The 19,930-nt window shown below is 37.2% G+C and overlaps 1 protein-coding gene across 1 annotated transcript in view; it reads right to left on the bottom strand.

Moving 5' to 3' along the window:
• Nucleotides 1–19,930, bottom strand: part of KHDRBS2 (KH RNA binding domain containing, signal transduction associated 2) — a 503,504-nt gene that overhangs the window by 324,826 nt on the left and 158,748 nt on the right. Inside the window, exon 3 of the mRNA XM_059701296.1 lies at nt 1,996–2,112. Coding sequence (XP_059557279.1) covers nt 1,996–2,112 — 117 coding nt within the window. The remainder of the gene's footprint in view (nt 1–1,995; nt 2,113–19,930) is intronic.

The raw sequence follows: 19,930 nt of genomic DNA, 5'->3' as shown, positions 1-19,930 counted from the left end.
TTTTAATTTTAAAGTGTTTACTAAGGTAAACTTTTATGTACCCATGTGTGTACTTTTATTTCAGCTGTGTGTCCAACACCCCTTGCAGTTAAGGACTTAACTATATTCTAAAGAAATGTATTTTATAATGTAATACATTATTATCATCATTATTATTATTATTATTGCTACTGTTATCATTAAATGTTTTTATTTTGTAAAAAAACAATATAAATACACAAAGCATAGCCAAACGTGATGAACCGCCAAAAAGTAATCAATGAAAACAGGACCTTAAATAACGGGTAATATCTGTAATTTAAACTTAATAGAAATTTAATAGAAGCATATTTTCTTCATGCTAAATTTTTAAATATTCATGCCAGTACTTAATATGCTCACGGGGGAAAGGCATCCAATTTAAAACTTTATGAAGTGGAAAAAATGTCCAAGTATATATGTAAAAGATAAGTGAGTAAAAAATATACAGCCATCTGCATGAAAACCTCTGGTTGGCAAAAATGACTGGGACATTTCTATGGCCAATGGAAGCTTATAGTTTAAGGAGAAAAACAGAAAATGTCAGTAAAATGTATGACATGAAAATAGGGTAATTAGCCTGTTATAGTTGTTCAGGAAAGCCCTACTGGGGAGATGATATCTGATCTAAATCTTGAAGAGTATGTCAAAGATCGAAAACACACAATACCAAGTTTATATTGTAAGAGTGTGAGATATCTGGAGAAAATATAACAAAAAACAATATCAAACAATATACAACAAACAGATATAGATTATGGTGTCATTCTGTCCTCATCTATAGAAAATCTAAATAGTTTTTTGGCGGAGGGTTAAAGCTTATAACTTGGGTTACCACCTCTTAAATACTTTTATTATTTCTTCTACATGTACTCAGATAATCTACAGGCAGGAGAATTGACAAGAATGTAATTACTTTTGCAATTATATACTGTATAGAGTAATCAAAAGTTACTTAAAATAAGAGACTAGTAAGAAGCATCCCTTTTGAAATGAATGGAATGGACTATCAGTCCTTTCAAACAAAGCATCATTTGGAGAGTCTGCCTCAAACTCCATATATAGACTTATTACAATTAAGGTAAAAGAAGTTATGTATGCAACATGCACCAGTTCAGTGATATTTCTCATTATAAATTCCTTCATTTAAGATGTTCCATTAATAGTTAGAAGACACAATTCCTAAGCAATTGTCTAAGTAATACCATAGTCACAAAAATATATGAACACTTTATTTTCCATAACAAACAAATTAAAAAAGTATGGCGTAGTCAAATGATAATACCATAAAACATCCACCATTTCTCAATGAATTTTAAATGATCCTTTAGGAGTACATCCCTAGAAATACTTATTTTCCAAAGTGTTGAATTCTAACACACGGACAATTGCTATCAATTTATAAAATGGAGAAATGATAAAGTTCAGATGTGCAATAAATCATTTCAAACATCAAAGTTGATATATTTCTTAGGCTATTGTTCTTGTGGGGCCAGGTACGTTGTTTAATATCATTGAAACATTTTTTAAAAGTGGAACTCTCTTAGATTGGGAGATAAGTATATAAAGTTGCCTCTGATGAAAAGATCAAAGTGCCATAGAGCAGAGGGATAAGATGAATGTGATTAGGTGACACAGTGGAAGAGAGAAAAGGGATCCGATCGGGGAATTAAAGAAAATAAGCATACACATATAGAAACATCCCACAGAAGATGCTCAAAAAGCAAAAACATTTTATTATAACCTACACCAATGATTAGAAAGAATAAAAACACAGAATTACATATTCTGAAAAAAAGGGCTGATAATTTGTTTTTATGTAAATAAAGGGCATATCTGAAAGGAAACAGAGTGGCAGCAGAAGGTGAAACTCATAGGAAATGATGGGAGAACCATTGAGATGTGTTTGTAAATTTGGCTGTCAGTGGTACAGGTAACCTCCTGTGTGTGTTAAATATCAAATTCAAAGTTCAGTACCTTTGCTTTGTCTCTCATTGATCCTTTGCCCAGGATAGACATTTTAGCACCTGTTTCTTCCTGTAGCCTCTTCAAGGAGTTTCCTCTTGGTCCAAGCAATTTCCCCACAAAATTGAACTAGGAAACAAAATCAATAGAATGGCGGTTTTAAGGCATAGAAGAAGAAGAATTTGCACCAAGAAAAATTAAGGGGTTATGGGCATTTCAAAGTTCATCATTGAGAAGAGAGTTTTGCTATATGCATATACACCACACCACACCACACACACACACACACACACACACACACACACACACATACATGCACACACATAGAAATCTATTTCAGACCTCTAATCTGGCATCTATTTTAAAACGGATGTCCCTTCCTAAATGAATGCCAAATTAGTAATATGCTAAACTTATCATTTACTATCCTATCTAATAAAAGAGAAAAATGGTAATTGGTGTACGACGATACCCTTTTCATTGGCTAATCAGGGCTATATGCAAATTAACTGCCAACTATGATTGGCAGTTAACTGCCAACAAGATGGCGGTTAATTTGCATATGTAGGCACAATGCAGGGAGGCCAAAGGGAAAGCAGGAAGAAGCCCCCTGCCACTGACAGTGATCGGAAACCCAGGGGGGAGCTAAGAGCTGGGGGGCAGGACAAAGGCGGCCCTGGGGCCGCCTTTGCCCTGCCCCCCAGCCATGATCGGAGAATCAGGCGCCTTTGCCGCCCTGGCCAGTGATAGCAGGAAGTAGGGGTGGAGCCAGCGATGGGAGCTGGGCACGGTCGAAGCTGGCAGTCCCCGGGAGCTAGGGGTCCCTTGCCTGGGCCTAAAGCGGAGCCCACAATCGCGGGGCTGATGCAGCTGCGGGTCCCCGCTGCCCAGGCCGGACGCCTAGGCCAGAGGCGTTAGGCCTGGGCAGGGGCGGAGCCTGCAACCGCGGGGAGCTGGGGGTCCCCTGCCCAGGCCTGACACCTCTGGCGGAAGCGTCAGGCCTGGGCAAGGGGCCGATCAGGCGATCCGAGGGTGATGGGGGTCTACGCCTCTGGCCGAGGCATCAGGCCTGGGCAAGGGGCCGATCCTGCGATTGGAGGGTGATGGGGGTCAACGCCTGAGGGCTTCCAGTATGTGAGAGGGGGCAGGCTGGGCTGAGGGACACTCACCTCCCCACACACACCCAGTGCACGAATTTCGTGCACCGGGCCCCTAGTATCAAATAAATAACTCACTTATTTAAGAAAGTAGGGAGAAACACTATGGTTTAAAAAGTTTCTAAAGGCAATTTTTTACTAGTCACATTTGAAATAAATGATTTTAACATGTCTATGCATTTTCAAAATTTCAAAAGTTAATCTTTAAAATTGATGTTTAAAACAAAACTTGATATTAATGTTTGTTAAGCACTGCCCTCTATATTCTATTGCAAATTTCATGATGGGTAGAAAAAGAGACTCAAATTTTCTTTAGTCTTACATTCTCTGTGTTAAAGAGTTGATTTTGGGATCAGCAAATAAAGGATTTGGATGCATAAAGAAAAGTTTAAAACACTGCAGATAGAGCATATATACAAAACAGTTTGTCTAAGTGGAACAGTGTGGGGGAGGTCTATCTAATTTTTTTATTCAGCCTGAAACATGGTTGAAAACAAGTGAACTAAGAGCACTTATCAGAGTATGTTGTTATCTACTAAAAGGAATATTATCAAACCAAATCACTAGGATAATCAGTAACTGATTTAAGAAATACACATGGCTTAAAATGTTTCAAAAAATAAGCTGGGGGATGAAGGACAAGATAAATAAAATTAACTAAGTGCCTTCTAAAACAAAAATTTTCCACAGTAAGAAATATACTTAATGGTGAGAAAATAATGCATTGCTACTACTTTCAGGGTAAAAGAAGGATGTCTGCTCTTACCACATGTATTCAATACTGTACTGGAGTATGGATTGTGTGCCCATAGACAAATAGATAAATTGAACAGTATAAAGTTCAGACAGACAACACATAAATGGTCAACTGATTTTCAACAGAGGTGCCAAAGCAATAAATTTGAAAAGTAAAGTGTTTTTAACTAGTGGTGCTATAACAATTGGATATTTATATGCAAAACAAAAACAAAAACAAAAATGTATGCCTTACTTTTAAGGCAAAACTTATTTTGAGATCTATCATAGATCTAAACATAAAAGCTAAAATTATAAAGATTCTAGGGAGAAAGCATATAAGAATGTCATTGCAAACTTAAGCTGGGAAATGTTACCTAACTGGAAAGCAAAGAGCACTCACTACAACTTTTGCTGATCTAAAAACCGTTAAAAAGTTAAATAGACAAGCCACAGATGGAGAGAAATACTCCCTGTGCATAAATCTGAAAAATGACTAATATCTAGAATCTATAAAGAACTCCAACAAGTTGATAATTGAACACACACACATGCACATCAGAATTGATATAACAAAAAAAAAGAAAAGAAAAAAGGCCAAATGTTGATGAGAATGTGGAACTTCTGGAGCACTCACTGTTGGCAGTTAAAAATGAAACAACTAACTAACTGCTTTGGAAAGAAGTTGGCAGTTATTTATTAATTTAAATATAAAGCTCCAATATGACCCAGTAATTCTATACACAAGTATTTAACCAAGAGAAATAAATGCATATGTTCACAAAATGACTTGCACAAGAATATATATGACATCTTATTCACAATCCCTTTTAAATTAATAAACCAATCCCCATCCAAGAAAAGTGGATCAAAAAATTAGTGCATAAACAGAAATGAAGTAGTTACTGATTGATACAAAGCATGAATGTATGTCACCAACATTTATGTCCAATGAAAGAGTCAGATATGAAAGACTATCTCATGTTAGATTCCATTAATACAAAATTTTAGAGGCAAAAGGAATACACAGTGTTAGAATTCAGAAGAGTGGCTGCCTATTGAGAACTGAAGTTGGGGTTGAATGGCTGGAAAGTCACATGAAGGAAATGTCTGAGGTGATGAAACTCTTCTCTATTTCATTGACGGTATAGTATAGTATATTTTTTGTCCAAAACTCATCAAGCTCCACATTTACCATCTGTGCATTTCTCTGTATGTAAATAGTGCCTCAATTAAGAATGGAGAAAAAATAAATTAGAAAGTTGAAAGCTCACATAAATATTTTCAATATATATCATAATGAAATGTCCTACCATGAAATACTAGTCCCAAGCAGTTGTATAAAGGAGTATCACTAGAGCTTTAGGAAATATATTATTCCAATCTATGTAGATTATTTCAGAGAAAGAAGTAGGGAAATTGCCCCAACTCACTTCAGGAGGCCAGCATAACCTTGATACCAAAACCAAGTCAGAAAATGGAATTTATAGACCAAATTCACTCATGAAACAAAACCTATTCAACAAAACAGTAGCATAACCAAGGCCTGTTGTATACAAAAAAGACAAAACAAAACACACACACACACACAAACAAACATGATGTCGGAGTTATCTCTATCATAGATAGGTACATAGGTAGTTTAAGATTTATAACCCCCAATGGCAATTTGCTCATTAACAAATTAATGAAAAAAAAGGTTAACATTTTATTTGAACAGAAAAATACTGTTATAAAATTCAATCATTATAAAAAATATCATTTTCAAAATGAGTAAAAGTTTCCTCTACCCAAAAAAGGTTTCTACTGAAAACCAGTAAGAATGATATACTTAATTAGTAAAATAATATCAGAAACAAAGTAAAGATTCATCTTCTTGGTGTTCTACTTATCGTTGATAGTTCAAATCATGGCATAAAGTAAATGTTATTAGTGTTTGTAAGTAAAAAACAAGTACCATTTATGGTTTATATAATTAAGTACATAAAAAGCTTTAATTAATTACAGAATTATTCAAGTAATTTAGCAAGGTGTTTTATACAAATTCAATATAAAAAATTCAAGTGTATATCAAAACATATCATTAGAAAAAAATTAAGGGATGTTATCTAGGACAGCAGTAAAAAGTAAAAATAGACTTCCTAAGAATAAATTTAACTATGTATGGTCACACTATTTATGGAGATTATCTAAAATATAGAAAATACATTAATAAAGCTATCTAATGAATGTAAATAAATTGAGATTGGTCATGTTCATGAATTGGAAACCACACTGTTTACATAGATTTCTGGTGTTCTCAATCACACCTATAAATTCAAAGCAATTCTAATTATAAACACAATAGGATTTTAATAAATTTATCAACTTATTCTAACATTTATATGAAAAGGTGAAAGACCAAGAATAGCCAAAACATTCTGAAGCAGAAGAGTAACTTAAGGCTATTCCTATGACATACAAGGATTCATGATAAAGCTGCGTCAGTTATGATAGTGTGTAAGTGTAGTCCTAGACTTAGGGCATAGACAGACAACAGAACAATGGAATACAGAAACAGACTTCTGCTGATGTTAAAGTTCTGTATGATACAGGTGACATTCCTGACCACTGACACAGAACAATGGTCCTCTACAGATAGCCATGTCCTAATATCCAGGATCTGCAATATGTTAGCTTGCAAAAGGGACACTGCAATTGTGATTGAATTAGGAGTTCTGAGATGAACAGATTATCCTGGATGATCCAGCTGTGCACAACCCCCACATAAATTTAAGAAGGAGGGAGCAGAGTCAGAGGTTGCTGTGGTACAATTCCATTTTGGAAGGGGCCAGCCCTGAGCCAAAGAATAAGGGCAGCTTCTAGAAACTGAAAAAGTCAAGGAACAGATGCTCCCCTGGAGCCTCCAGAGGACTGCAGCTTTACCAACACCCGACTGGAGCCCATCATAACCATTTCAGACTTCTGACCTCTGTAACTGTAAAATAATAAGTGTGTTGTGTTTTAAGCCACTAAGCTGGCAGTGACTGCTACAGCAATAATAGGAAACTGTGACTATGCCAAGAAAAGAAGGACCTATTCAACACATAGCAAAACTGACTATCCATAGTAAGAAAAAGAAAAATATTTCCTTAACTATAACGAAAAATATATATAGATGAATTATAGACTTAGGTGTGAAAGGCAACAATTTACAATTTCTAAGATGAAAATAGAGGGAAATAATGCCTAAGAGTACTAAAACAAGACATTAAAATCTCCTACCTGTAAAATAAAACTCCAGTTAAAATGAAGAATATCCATTAATTAAAATACACTACAAAGTAGGTGAAAATATATTGCAAAGTTGGAAACTATTTCTATTACATGTTACTAATATAGTATTAGTTTACAAAAATAAGTAAAAAACTGTAAGGAAAAGACATTATATGTAGATAAAATCATAAAAATGTCATTCACAAAAGAGCAGAATGGCAAAAGAAAAAATTTATGAATACTTCACCTCATTAGAATTTAAACAAAAATCAATTTAAGACGACAATGAGATATCATTTTACATGCACTATGATGGCAGAAATGAAGACGTCAGAAAGCAAACGAAGGCCAGAATGTGGAGGAGCCATGGAGACTGGTAGACCCTGCTTGCAGGGATGTAAATAGACACAACCATTTTGGCAATGTCTTGTAAATGTCTGTAAATGCATTAAAACTGTGTGAATGCAGTAAACCTAGTAAAATCTCTAGAGAAATGTGAGCACATGTACGAGAATATTCAAAGTCTCAATACTTGAAGTGTAAAAATAATTGGGGAGAAATGCCCATTAATTCAAGCATGGTGTGCTGTCAAATGGATACCATACCAACACTTGTTTATGTCTCAGAAACAATTCCCAGATTTTCCCCCACATATTCTTCCTTTCGTGTTGGATTTTGTCAATAACTGCAAGTTGCATGAGAATCGGAAGATGGACAATTGTATTCCATTACTCTTGGCAAGCCATTGGTGGTCAGACTGCTTTACTGACCTCTACATGATCTCCGACTGGGTGGATATGGGAGCCCCACAGACCTCTCCATAACATCCCAGATGTAGGTGCAGGTAGGTTTCAGGCTCACATCTACACTGCCCATACACGGTAACTTTCCTAAAGTCCCGCCCCCCCATCTCTTTCAAAAGTCATGTTAGTCCTGAATTATATATTATCACTATTGGATATAGAGTGGGTTGTTTTCCTGAGAAAACCATGACTGGTACAAATAAATAAGTAAACTGTGAAATAGCATAGTAGAATATTATACAGTGACAAACACAAATTACTGATAACTATGAAATCTCATTAACAAATCCGAGAAATAAAATTTGAATGAAAATTCAAACTCTAGATATATGACACTATTTTTATAAAACACAAAACAAAAAAAAATCAAATACAATTTTACTTGTAAATATATATATGGCTAAGTAGTAAGTCTAAACCTCAATTAACAATGGTAACTAACAAAAAAGTCAACATATTAATAACCTCTGGGAAAGTAAAGCAGGAAATGTAATCAAGTGGACTACCATACAGACGGTGTCAAAGTAGTAGGTAACATTTAGACTTTATTTTATTTTAGGGATTCATGAGTATTAATTTTACTTTGCTTTACACTCTATATGAAAATTACACATATTCTTTGAATGCATTAAATATTGCATAAATTTAGCCTGAACCGGTTTGGCTCAGTGGATAGAACGTTGGCCTGCGGACTGAAGGGTCCCAGGTTCAATTTCTGGCAAGGGCATGTACCTTGGTTGCAGGCACATCCCCAGTAGGGGGCGTGCAGGAGGCAGCTGATCGATGTTTCTCTCTCATCGATGTTTCTAACTCTCTATCCCTCTCCCTTCCTCTCTGTAAAAAATCAATAAAACATATTTTAAAAAATAAAAAATATTGCATAACTTTAAAAACAAATCAAAGAGAGCAATTAAATTTGAGCAAAATTTTACCAAATTCCTCTTCAGTACTCTGTTACAGAAGCTTCTTGCCCCTTTACTGGTGGTAACAAACCACCAAATGCAAAAATACCAAAGCAGGAAAAGTGATGTTTCTACTGATAACTATGACTCTGAAAGGAAAGGGTAGCATTTCACTCATTTCTGGCTGAGGACAGGCTGTTGACAAAACATAAACATGGTCCCTACTCTCAGAAGTTTTTGTGTTCTGTCTTGATTATTATGACACATTTCTCAAAACTTCTATTTCAACACAGTAGCTTTGTTTATTATTAATAACCAATTTGAAAACAAATTGTCTTGAAGCTGTGAGATCTCTTTAATTTTTTTACACACTCTACCTTTTGAAATAGAACAGAAACATTCAAGTAAATAAAGATGTTGCATAGAGATTTACTTTCATAAACTGACATAAAGTACTTTTAATGAGTACATAACATTATTTTAAGCCAGCCATCCTTCTTTTAATGTGTTTTTAGAATTTATGAATATACAATCTACCGTTGCTTTTGCTAATGAGTATGTGTTTACCATAGTTTAAGTTTGCTTAAGTGATTTTATGTTTTTTTCCTAATATCTGGAGTTTTTGGAACCAACAATGAGAAATGGTTCAGAATGCCTTTTTTTCAGGAAGGACTGGAGACGATTTCCATTTGAGATTTTAAAACATCAAAAGTAATCATGCAGTGGTTTACATATTTTTGATGCTGTGCTTAGTTTTTGGAAATTTATTTTAAGATAAACTTTGAAGAGCCGATACAAAAGTTGTTCTAACCAGAGATTTTTTTCTCTCATCTGCTTTAATGTATACTCAGTCCCCCTTCAAACAAAGCAATTGACATAATCCCTGACAGGTGAATTCTCAGTTCACAGACAACAGTTGGTTCAAATCCTTTCTTTGAAACAAATCTCTTTTAAACACAGAAAACAACTCATGCACTACACAGCAGTGTCTTCAATATTTAACCATAATTTAGTAACTCTGGGATTTCTCAGATTCTTAAGGCTTAAGAGAGTTGTCGCTGGGTAAGGAGTTCTTGCCCTTCTGCTTCCACCCCCCTGTCCGCCCCCACTTCACCCCCAAGATAAAAAGCAAGAGAAGAGGTAAAACAGATTCAAAAGAAAAGGTTCACTGACAACAAGGTGTAGGGGAAGGAGAACGGGAGGGAGCACACACTAAGGAAAAGCATGGCTCCCCAAACTGCTGTTAGGATTTGGCTTATTATGTAGGGCTGGGCTCTTCATGCACATGCAGAGCAGAGCTCCTGCCTCCCGAGTTCCCACTATGGGCTGGCATTGAAGGGCACAGGCAGGATGGAGATCTCTGGACAGTGCCTCAAGAGAAACTTTAAACTTGTCTAGACTTAAAAGAATAACTGAAGAACATTCCATTCGTTTAAGAGAAGCTTAGCCTGCCTCAGAATGAAGACCATCGTATTTTCAGTATGTTAGATATTGTCAAATAATTTGAAAGTATTTTGTCCACATGTGTATTAAGAAAATTAAATCTGTATGTCAAATCCACTTAGGCTTAAGTTTTGTGATAACTTTTATATTCAAAAAGTCTTATGAGCAATTTAATCAGATTTTAGAAGTTTCTCTAAAAGCAAATATTTGGATTGTGTTGAGTAAAATTAACCAAAATAACACATTTCAATGTATTTTTAAAGAAACGAAACATAATTTGTGACAAAGCAAGGCTTATAAAAATAGTGACATTTGGAAAAAATATTTTGGAGACACTTTTAACACAGAAACCCCAAGAATAGTTTAAAATTGGGTGAAAAATTTTTCAGTAATATTTGGTATACATATTTCAAAATTTATAAATTCATCCTCTAAGTATTGGATACCCCAGAATATCTTATCTATAATCTCCCATTTCACTATTTTTTCGTGATTAACAATATTTCATCAATGCATGTATAAAAACCAAACCACCCCCCTCTTTTCCTTTTACACCTTTCTCTTTTCTGGTCAAATGTTTATGAACTAATTCCAGCAACTCTGTTCCTCCTCAAATAGGAGAGGTAATTCACTACACTTACTTCTCTTTGCAGGGACACTAGGGTTACATCTGCTTTATGATGAGAGGGCTGTGTGACCACAAGGGCTACTTGTGAAGAATCTGTGATGGTTTCTGCTGAGGGCCTCATCTCATTCTTCCTCTTTCATATGACACAACTGGACTTGAACTCCCTCATTTCCTGATCCTAAAATCCCTCTTGCCCTCATGTTGATACTATTGGAACACTATTTTCATTTCCATCCTATTCCTGATTTGGGGAATGAATCCCTTTCTTGGTCAGGAGATTCATAGAGCTTCTGTTCTGCACTTTGGGAACTCAACAATAAATCAACCTTTAGCATTGTACCTTTGTGTTTGTTGCTATTAAAACAAAGTAAAGCACCCTAGCTGGTTAGGCTCAGTGGATAGAACATTGGCCTGAGAACTGAAGGGTCCTGGGATCGATTCCACTCAAGGGTACATGCCTGGGTTGCAAGCCCGATCCCCAGTTTGGGATGTGGAGGAGGCAGCCAATCAATGATTCTCTCTCATCATTGATGTTTCTATCTCTCCCTCTCCCTTCCTCTCTGAAATCAATAAAAATATACCTTAAAAAACACACACACAAAAATAACCAACTAAGTAAAGCAATTTTGGGCAGATTGTTCAGAGAGAGACCACTGTTGCAGATCAAAAAAAATATTCTTCTGTATAAGAAGAGAGGATAAGACAACACTTTAGGTTCTCATCTCAGCAATCATCAAACAATGGGATAGAGATTTATTTGACTGCAAATAAATCATTTAGAATTTATAGAAGATTCTATCAGGGAAAATCACTTTCAATTTAAAAAAAATTGACAAGGATGAGTATTCAAGAAACTAGGGAAACATAAAAACGTTTTTAAATTAGCCATTAGATATAATACTAATAGACTGTCATAAACTAAATTTTATTCAAAAAATAAATCAATATATAATCAGGGATGGAATGAATTCAGTTATTTACTAAACACAATGGTTTAGCCTAAAACTTGTGAAATGTATGGAGGATATAAAGTGACCCAGACGTAAATACTTCTTTCAGGAAATGTACACTGCTGTGAAAGGAACAGGGGATGTACATAAACTGTTAGAATAAAAAAGCAACAATGATATGTCATAACAGAAGTACAAAGTAAACGCTATGAGAATTCAATGAAAGAAAACAATGTCTTCCACATGGTTGGTTGACCTGTGATCAGGGAGGTGGGAACTGGGCATGGGAAAAGACAGGAGCATAAAAAAAGGCAGAATGAAAAACACGCAGTGGAATTGGGTGGAAATAAAAATGGGAGAGCCAGTCAGAAGTTGTTCGGTATAACCTAATAATGATGAAAGGAGCATAAAGTAGAATGGTGGTCACAGAAAACAGAAGACAAAATAAGAGAAAGACTAGCAAAACTCAGTAAGACTTGACAATTAATTGAATTGGGTGAATATAAGCAGGATAGAAAGAATTAGTAATCAAACTAGATCCGATACCCAGAGGATTGAAAATGTACTGTATCATGAGTAAAACTGTGGAAGATAGTAGAAAATGTTATAGAGAAAATTCAGGATATATTCAATTTGAGGTGTCCTCCATATGAAAAAAAAATCTAGTAGCCATGCATTAATAGACACTGTGAGAAAATGTTTAGGTGAATATACAGGCCTAGCAATTTTCTACATAAGGTGCCACTTAAAGTCATGAAATTGCTAAGCGGGAGGGGTTAGAATAGAAAGCCCAGGAGACAAACTTGAGAAACACTTGTAAATAAAACAGTAAATGTCAATGCATATAACTAAGAGAGTTTAGGTAGAAAGGCCTACCAAAAATGAAAAAGGCAATTACTTCTGCTTGATGTTAAATACAAAAATCCCATTTGAAATTGCTCTCATCAAAAGGATGTACTTAAATTTGAAAAAAAGCATACAATGTTGGAGAAGAAGAATCCATTTATATCAAGTAAACAAATTGTGGGTCCTTTAAAACGTGTTGAGCTGGTATATCTTGTGCTTATTCCATATTTGAAGTTTTAAAATAACATGGGCTGTGTTAAAACCACACTGTCATTTACAGATAATCTGTGTTTTATAGAAATGTTAAAGAAATGAGAATAGGCTGATAAAAATGATTCAACATGAATTTAATGATGTCCTGTTCATTTTGTTATAAATAATTCTTTACTGCCCAGCCAGTGTGGCTAAGTGGTTGAGTGTTGACCTCTGAACCAAGAGGTCACGGTTTGATTCCAAGTCAGGGCACATGCCCAGGTTGTGGGCTCGATCTCCAGTGTGGGGTGTGCAGGAGGCAACCAATCAATGATTCTCTCTCATAATTGATGTTTCTATCTCTCTCTCCCTCTCCCTTCCTTTCTGAAATCAATAAAAATATATTTTAAAGAATAAAAAAATAATATTTTACTATGTTTCAGCATATTTGTGTATAAATCACATTTTGCTTCTATAAAAAAAACTAAGGTTTGCTTCTATAGACAACTAAGGTTTGGTCATGTCTTAAATGTTTTTCATCCTGTGTGGAGCATTCCTCAATGTCTCTGAGCCATATGTTTTGCCATATTTATACAACTCTAAGGACACCTTCTCCATGCTCAAATTATTTTTATTTCAAAAGATTAATTTAAAACACTATTAAGTGAAAAGTATCAAGAAACAGTACTAATTGTAATTATAACCACAGCTCAAACACAAACCCTAATTTGTTCAGCATGTACAATCTATAATAACAAAAGCATAATATGCTAATTAGATTGGACGTCCTTCCGGGCGTCCTTTGGACGACATTCCGGACGAAGCCTGGGCTGCGAGGTAATCCTGGGTCCTGGGTGCCTGCTGGCGGCCAGAGGGAAACCCAGGTCCTGGGTGACAGAGGGAAACCGGTGCCAGAAGCCAGGGGAAGGAAGGCCAACTCTTGCACAAATTTCATGCATCGGACCTCTAGTTGTCTAAATAAAAATAGTTCTAGTATACTTTCTTTTTTTTCCAAATGTATTTTTATTGATTTCAGAGAGGAAGGGAAAGGGAGAGAGAGAGGTAGAAACATCAATGATGAGAGAGAATCACTGATTGACTGCCTCCTGCACACCACCTACTACAGATGGAGCCCTCAACCCGGTCATGTGCTCTTGAATGGAATCGAACCTGTTACCCTTCAGTCCACAGGCTGATGCTCTATCCACTGAGAAGAATCAGCTAGGGCTCTAGTATACTTTCATAGATGACATTGTCATGGAGTCATTGGTGGAGGTAGATGATTAAATGTTTACTCCATACAGGGACATGCAGGCACATAATTCATTTTTTATCTGCATCCTTTCACTTTTAATACTTCACATATATTTATTTGGCTTTTCAAACAGTCACAAAAATAATACCTTAATATCAGCTATATTCTTACATTTTATAATTTTCTATTCATTTAAATAAGCCACAATGATGCCATCACATGGAATACTGAATTTATAAAGTAAATCTTTTATCTAAATGTCACATAAGTCTCCTGTAAACTGCATTTACTTGTCCAAATTAGAGATGTTTTTCTTTACAGGACTTCTTTCGCTCTACACACTGTCATGAAATCAATATATGAGCTGATGTTTGATAAGTACATAATCATTCAATTGCTCCCTGAGCATCTACTCCATGCCAGGCACTGTTCTACACCAGGGATATTGAAGTGCATGAAACAAAGGTCCTTGTCCCTATGGAGCTCACACTCTATATCTACATTTATTTCCAACTGAAACACTTTTAAATAGCCTAATGCTGTTCTGTTTCTTGGATGGCATCTAGTTTTTTTCAAAGCTTAGGCTACTTAAAAATCAAATACCAGATTGTTTAGTATTTTATTTTATATAATAATGGGTCCAATCATTCTAAAAGAATATGTATAATACATTAAGGTTAGATATAAATTCAGTAGTATAATTAAAATATTTTATTAGCTCATTTAAAATACCATCGAGTTGGTCAGTATCAGTTCAAGGATTGGGCACTATGAGCAGATTACTTGGGTTGCTTTATACCCAAAACAGGTAGTATTCCTACCTGCTCTTCTGAAATCTTTAACTGAAACGGATATGAATCTGTTAGAAGAGAAAACGAAAAAATCCAAATTTAAAGTCCTTCATCATACCCCTTTAGGGGTATCCTACCTAATAAAAGAGAAACATGGTAATTAGCATACAACCGCTACCCTTCCCATTGGCTAATCAGGGCGATATGCAAATTAACTGCCAGCCAAGATGGCGGCCGGCAGCCAGGCAGCTGGAAGTGAACATGAGGCTTGCTTGCTTCAGTGACGGAGGACTCCAACGTTCCCTGCCTGCCGGTGCCAGCCTCTGAGCTGCAACTCTAAGCAACTATGTTACAAATATAGAAGCTAAACAAAACCCCAGAAACCTGCTTTAGTCGCCGTTCTTCAGCCAGCAGGATTGCAACATTGTTTCAAATACAGAAGGTAAACTAAGGCCAGAAACCTGCTTTCAGCAGTGGAGGCCTAAGAGCTGGAGCCTCAGAGCAAAAGCTGGCCCAGAATAAAAAAAAAAAGAAAAAAAGGAGCAGTTGGGAGCTTCAGTCACCCAACAGCCTGAAAACAGCCCTCAGCCCTCACCCAGACTGGACAGGCACCCCAGTGGGGACCCCCACCCTGAAGGATGTGTGACCAGCTGCAAACAGCCATCATCCCCTCACCCAGGCTGGCCAGACACCCCAGTGGAGACCCCCACCCTGATCCAGGACACCCTTCAGGGCAAACGAGCCGGCCCCCACCCGTGCACCAGGCTTCTAACCTATATAGTAAAAGGGTAATATGCCTCCCAGCACCGGGATCAGCATGACAGGGGGCAGCGCCCAAACCCCCTGATCGCCCTGGGGCTCTGTGAGACAGGGGGTGGGGCCACAACCTCCCTATCCACCCTGCTCTGTTCCTGACAGGGGAAAGCGCCCCAACCCCCTGGTCAGCCCTGCTCTGTGCCTGATAGGGGGGAGCTCCCCAACCCCCTGATTGCCCTGCGGCTCTGTGTGTGACAGGGTGTGGCGCCCCAACCCCCGGATCGGCCCTGCTTTGTGTGTGACAGGGTGCAGCGCCCCATACCCCCCCCCCCCCGCCACAGGCCCTGCTCTGTGTGTGATGGGGTAGAGCCATAACCTCCCCATCAGCCCTGCCCTGAGTGTGACAGTGGCGGCGCCCCAACCCCCTGATCGGCCCTGCTCTGTGGTTGATAGAGGGCAACGCCCCAACCGCCCCCCACGGGCCCTGCTCTGTGCGTGACAGGGTATGGAGCCCCAACCCCCTTAATGGGTCCTGCTCTGTGAGTGACAAGTGGCAGCGCCCCAACCCCCTGATTGGCCCTGCTCTGTGCGTGACAGGGGGTGGCGCCGCAACCTGCCCACCGACCCTGGCTTGAGTGTAACAGGGGGAGGTACCCCAACCCCCCAATCAGCCCTACCCTGAGCGTGACTGAGGGTGGCCTCGCAACCTCCCAATCCACCCTGCTCTGTGCATGACAGGGGCGGTGCCCCAACTCCCCAATTGGCCCTGCTCTGAGCCCGACCAGGGGCTGCACCTAGGGATTGGGCCTGCCCTCTGCCACCTGGGAGCAGGCCTAAGCCAGCAGGTCGTTATCTCCCGAGCGGTCCCAGACTGCGAGAGGGCACAGGCTGGGCTGAGGGACCCCCTTCCCCCCAGAGTGCACAAATTTTTGTGCACCGGGCCTCTAGTCTATACATATAAAAGCCTAAGCAACCATTCGACTGTTTGACCATTTGGCTGGTAGCTTTGATGCACACTGACCACCAGGGGGCAGATGCTCAACTCACAGGCATAGAAACGTGGAACAGACTGATGAATCTCAGAGGGAAGGAGGAAAGGGAGAGGGTGGGAAGAGATTAACCAAAGATCTTATATGGATACTAGATGCCCAGTGCACAGATTTCATGCACCAGTGGGGTCCCTCAGCCTGGACTGTGGGAATCGGGTCAAAACTGGCAGTCCAACATCCCCCAAGGGGTCCTGGATTGAGAGATGAGGGACCCCACCAGTGCACGAATCCGTGCACCGGGCCTCTAGTTAGAAAATATTATAGTTACCACATATTTGAAAGGAAATTTCTTAAACCAGAAACATGACGTAATAAACTCAATGACCCTTCTGCTTGGCCATGATTCCTTTAAGCAATGGACACTGTCTAAAGATTGTCTTAAGAATCCTGCAGGTAAATGTTAAATTGTCATTTCTGCCCAGTCATCATTCTCTGACATACCCCATTCAAGAAGTGTCTGAATATTTTAAACTCATGTATTAAAATATGATTTATTAAGATATAAGTCATAAAATCCAACCATTAAAAATAAAAAATTCCTTCCTTTGTAGATTCACAGGGTTGTGCAACCATTGCTGAAATCTAACCTTAAAACATTTAAGTCCTTGGTAAAAGACAGTCCTACCCAGCAGCAGTTACTCTCCATTCCACCCCTAGATCTAAGCAACCAGTAATCTTTCTGTTTCTATAGATTTGCCTCTTCTGCACATATAAATGTTGCCTGACCATAGGCAACTGAAAGGCTTTACCTGCCAGGATTCATGTGGGGGAGCTGCCCTTCCCATACCAGGATGGTGCACAGCTAGTGCTTTGCAGGCTCCTAAAAAGAATGGCAGTCCAAGGCTCACGCAGGCCAGCCATGCTCATGCACATATCAGCTCCCAGATACCTCCAGGGAGAGTTCCTTTTCTGGGGTCCTTTTCTGAGGAGGCAAGGTTGCCATTTGTGATTCAGTAATTTCCATTCCTAGCCCTTTTCCTTCTCCCCCTCTTCTTCATCCCCCAAATCCACAAAAGACAGGAGTTTTGTTAAGGCTCCTTGACAGTGAGATAATTTCCACATCTGCTTTGTGTCCATTTGACTTTCACCTGGTGTCATTTCATGAAGAAAAATGGCTAGAGGCATTTTTTTTGCCTTATTGTTAACTTTCAGTTTGACTTATTATCCTAATTGACCACCTCAACAACTGAGAACTCAGCATATAGGTGCTCTATTAATTAAAAAGGAATGCATTGATGAATAAATAAATAATGACCTAGTAAGAGAAAGATTACGTTACAAGGCAATATGAGAGTGGGGCACATTAGAAATGCACATTATCAATAGGCATAGTGTCTCCCTGATTTAAAAAAAAAATTAAGAAATATAACATTCATCTTTAATAACATTAGGCATAGTGTATCATGGATTTAAAAAAGTAAATAAATAAAACATTTATCTTTAATAACAACAGGCATAGTGTACCACTGATTTTTAGAAGCTAAGAACTACAGCATTTATCTTTCTAAATGCATTTGCAACATAAGGGAAAAGGTATCTTACCGTACATCTGAAAATGCACACGTAAGATAATTACAATGGCATTTTTGTTGTTTTCAGCAAAATAACTTAATAAATGCTGCTGACTGAGAATATCTGCATATCTCATTTGCAAAATCACCCAAAGTCTTCAGCAGTTTTGTAATTCACTCTGACTACATAATACCTTGACATATTTTATGAACATAAAACAGCCTAAATATAAATCCTAAGTGATTGAGAAATTTAAAAATTTCTGACTCTGCTTTAGAATCCATAACCAATATCATAAAACAATATACAAGTAATTAATAATAATATAAAATAATGTTATTTTGGGATTGTGTATGCATTTGTACAATTTCTTTTTTTTTACTAAGGTTCTTAACATATTTATCAGAGGTACACAGTTTTACCAGAGATTTAGAAAATAGTTATATTATTAAATACGTAAAGTAGTTTTGATTACTTAAGTTATTACACATATATAATTTCATCTTTAGGTAGCGGGATAATGTTTAACAATTTTCCTCAAAACAAAGATGAAACTGTTGATTACTTGACTTTTAAAAGCAAAGCATCTTAAATTATGATTTATTCGTTATCAGGCAAGCACAAAAACGAAAATTTCTTTGTGATTATTTATGACAGGAATTCAAAGAAAAAGTTACTGAATTTGTGAACGAGTACATAAAATGCAATAATTATTCTATATCTAAGATATAATATTATGAAGTAAATTATACCACAGAAAGTACATTTAATGTACTTTAGTTTCTACTTCCGTGGTGTTAAAAGGTTTTAAAGTGCTTTGATGCAAAAATGGCAAATGATATACTTTAGAGACAATCAATATTTTTTTTGCATTTTCTACTAAAAGGGAACATTTTTGTATGTCACTGTTGGGAGACTTGCTCATAGAGAAGCCAGCTATATTTTTAACTGATTTCCTCTCAAAATCTGTATCATAATATCTTGCTTCTCCATAGGCAAACTGCATTCCAACTGACTTGAAATGTGATGACAATCAATGTGGAAAAGTCCACTGGTAAAATTCTGTGCAGCATATCTGAAACCAATTGCTTTAAACTGTGAACTAAGCACAGTTGCTCACTGTAATCCATAACTGTCTGTCCACTGTGAATAATGTAGGTCTTGGGTTTCTCTGTGTAACGATATGTGTTGCTCCATGTTTTATTTAGTATGTTTTTTTCTCTTATTTTAAAGAGAAGGTGATTTTTCTATGAATTTGATATACTATTATTTACAGATTGGCAAATTAACCACTCTTGTAAAAATCATTAAAATTATTAAAATAAATATTTAGACAAAACAAGCCTAAAAAATCTATAGTTTATTGAGGAAGTTAATGCACAATGTGTGTGTGTGTGTGTGTGTGTTAATAAACCACTTTGCTGCATATTATATAAACATTGCTAGGAAGATTTTATTTATTTATTCATAAGATGTATGCTTTGTCCTGGTCTGGACTGAAAAACAGGGATAATAAACTATAAGAATGTCTAGTAAATACACTTCTCCCTCTTTATTCTATGTTGCTCCTCAGCCATAAGAAAAGATGAAATACTGCCATTTGCAACAAAATGGATGGGTCTTGAGAATAACATGCTATGTGAAATAAATCAAACAGGAAAAAACATCAAGAA

This window comes from Myotis daubentonii, chromosome 6 (assembly GCF_963259705.1).
Source record: "Myotis daubentonii chromosome 6, mMyoDau2.1, whole genome shotgun sequence".
In the NCBI taxonomy this organism is placed as follows: domain Eukaryota; kingdom Metazoa; phylum Chordata; class Mammalia; order Chiroptera; family Vespertilionidae; genus Myotis; species Myotis daubentonii.
The sequence above is the reverse complement of the archived record's forward strand: the minus strand, read 5'-3'. Positions and strand labels throughout refer to the sequence as shown.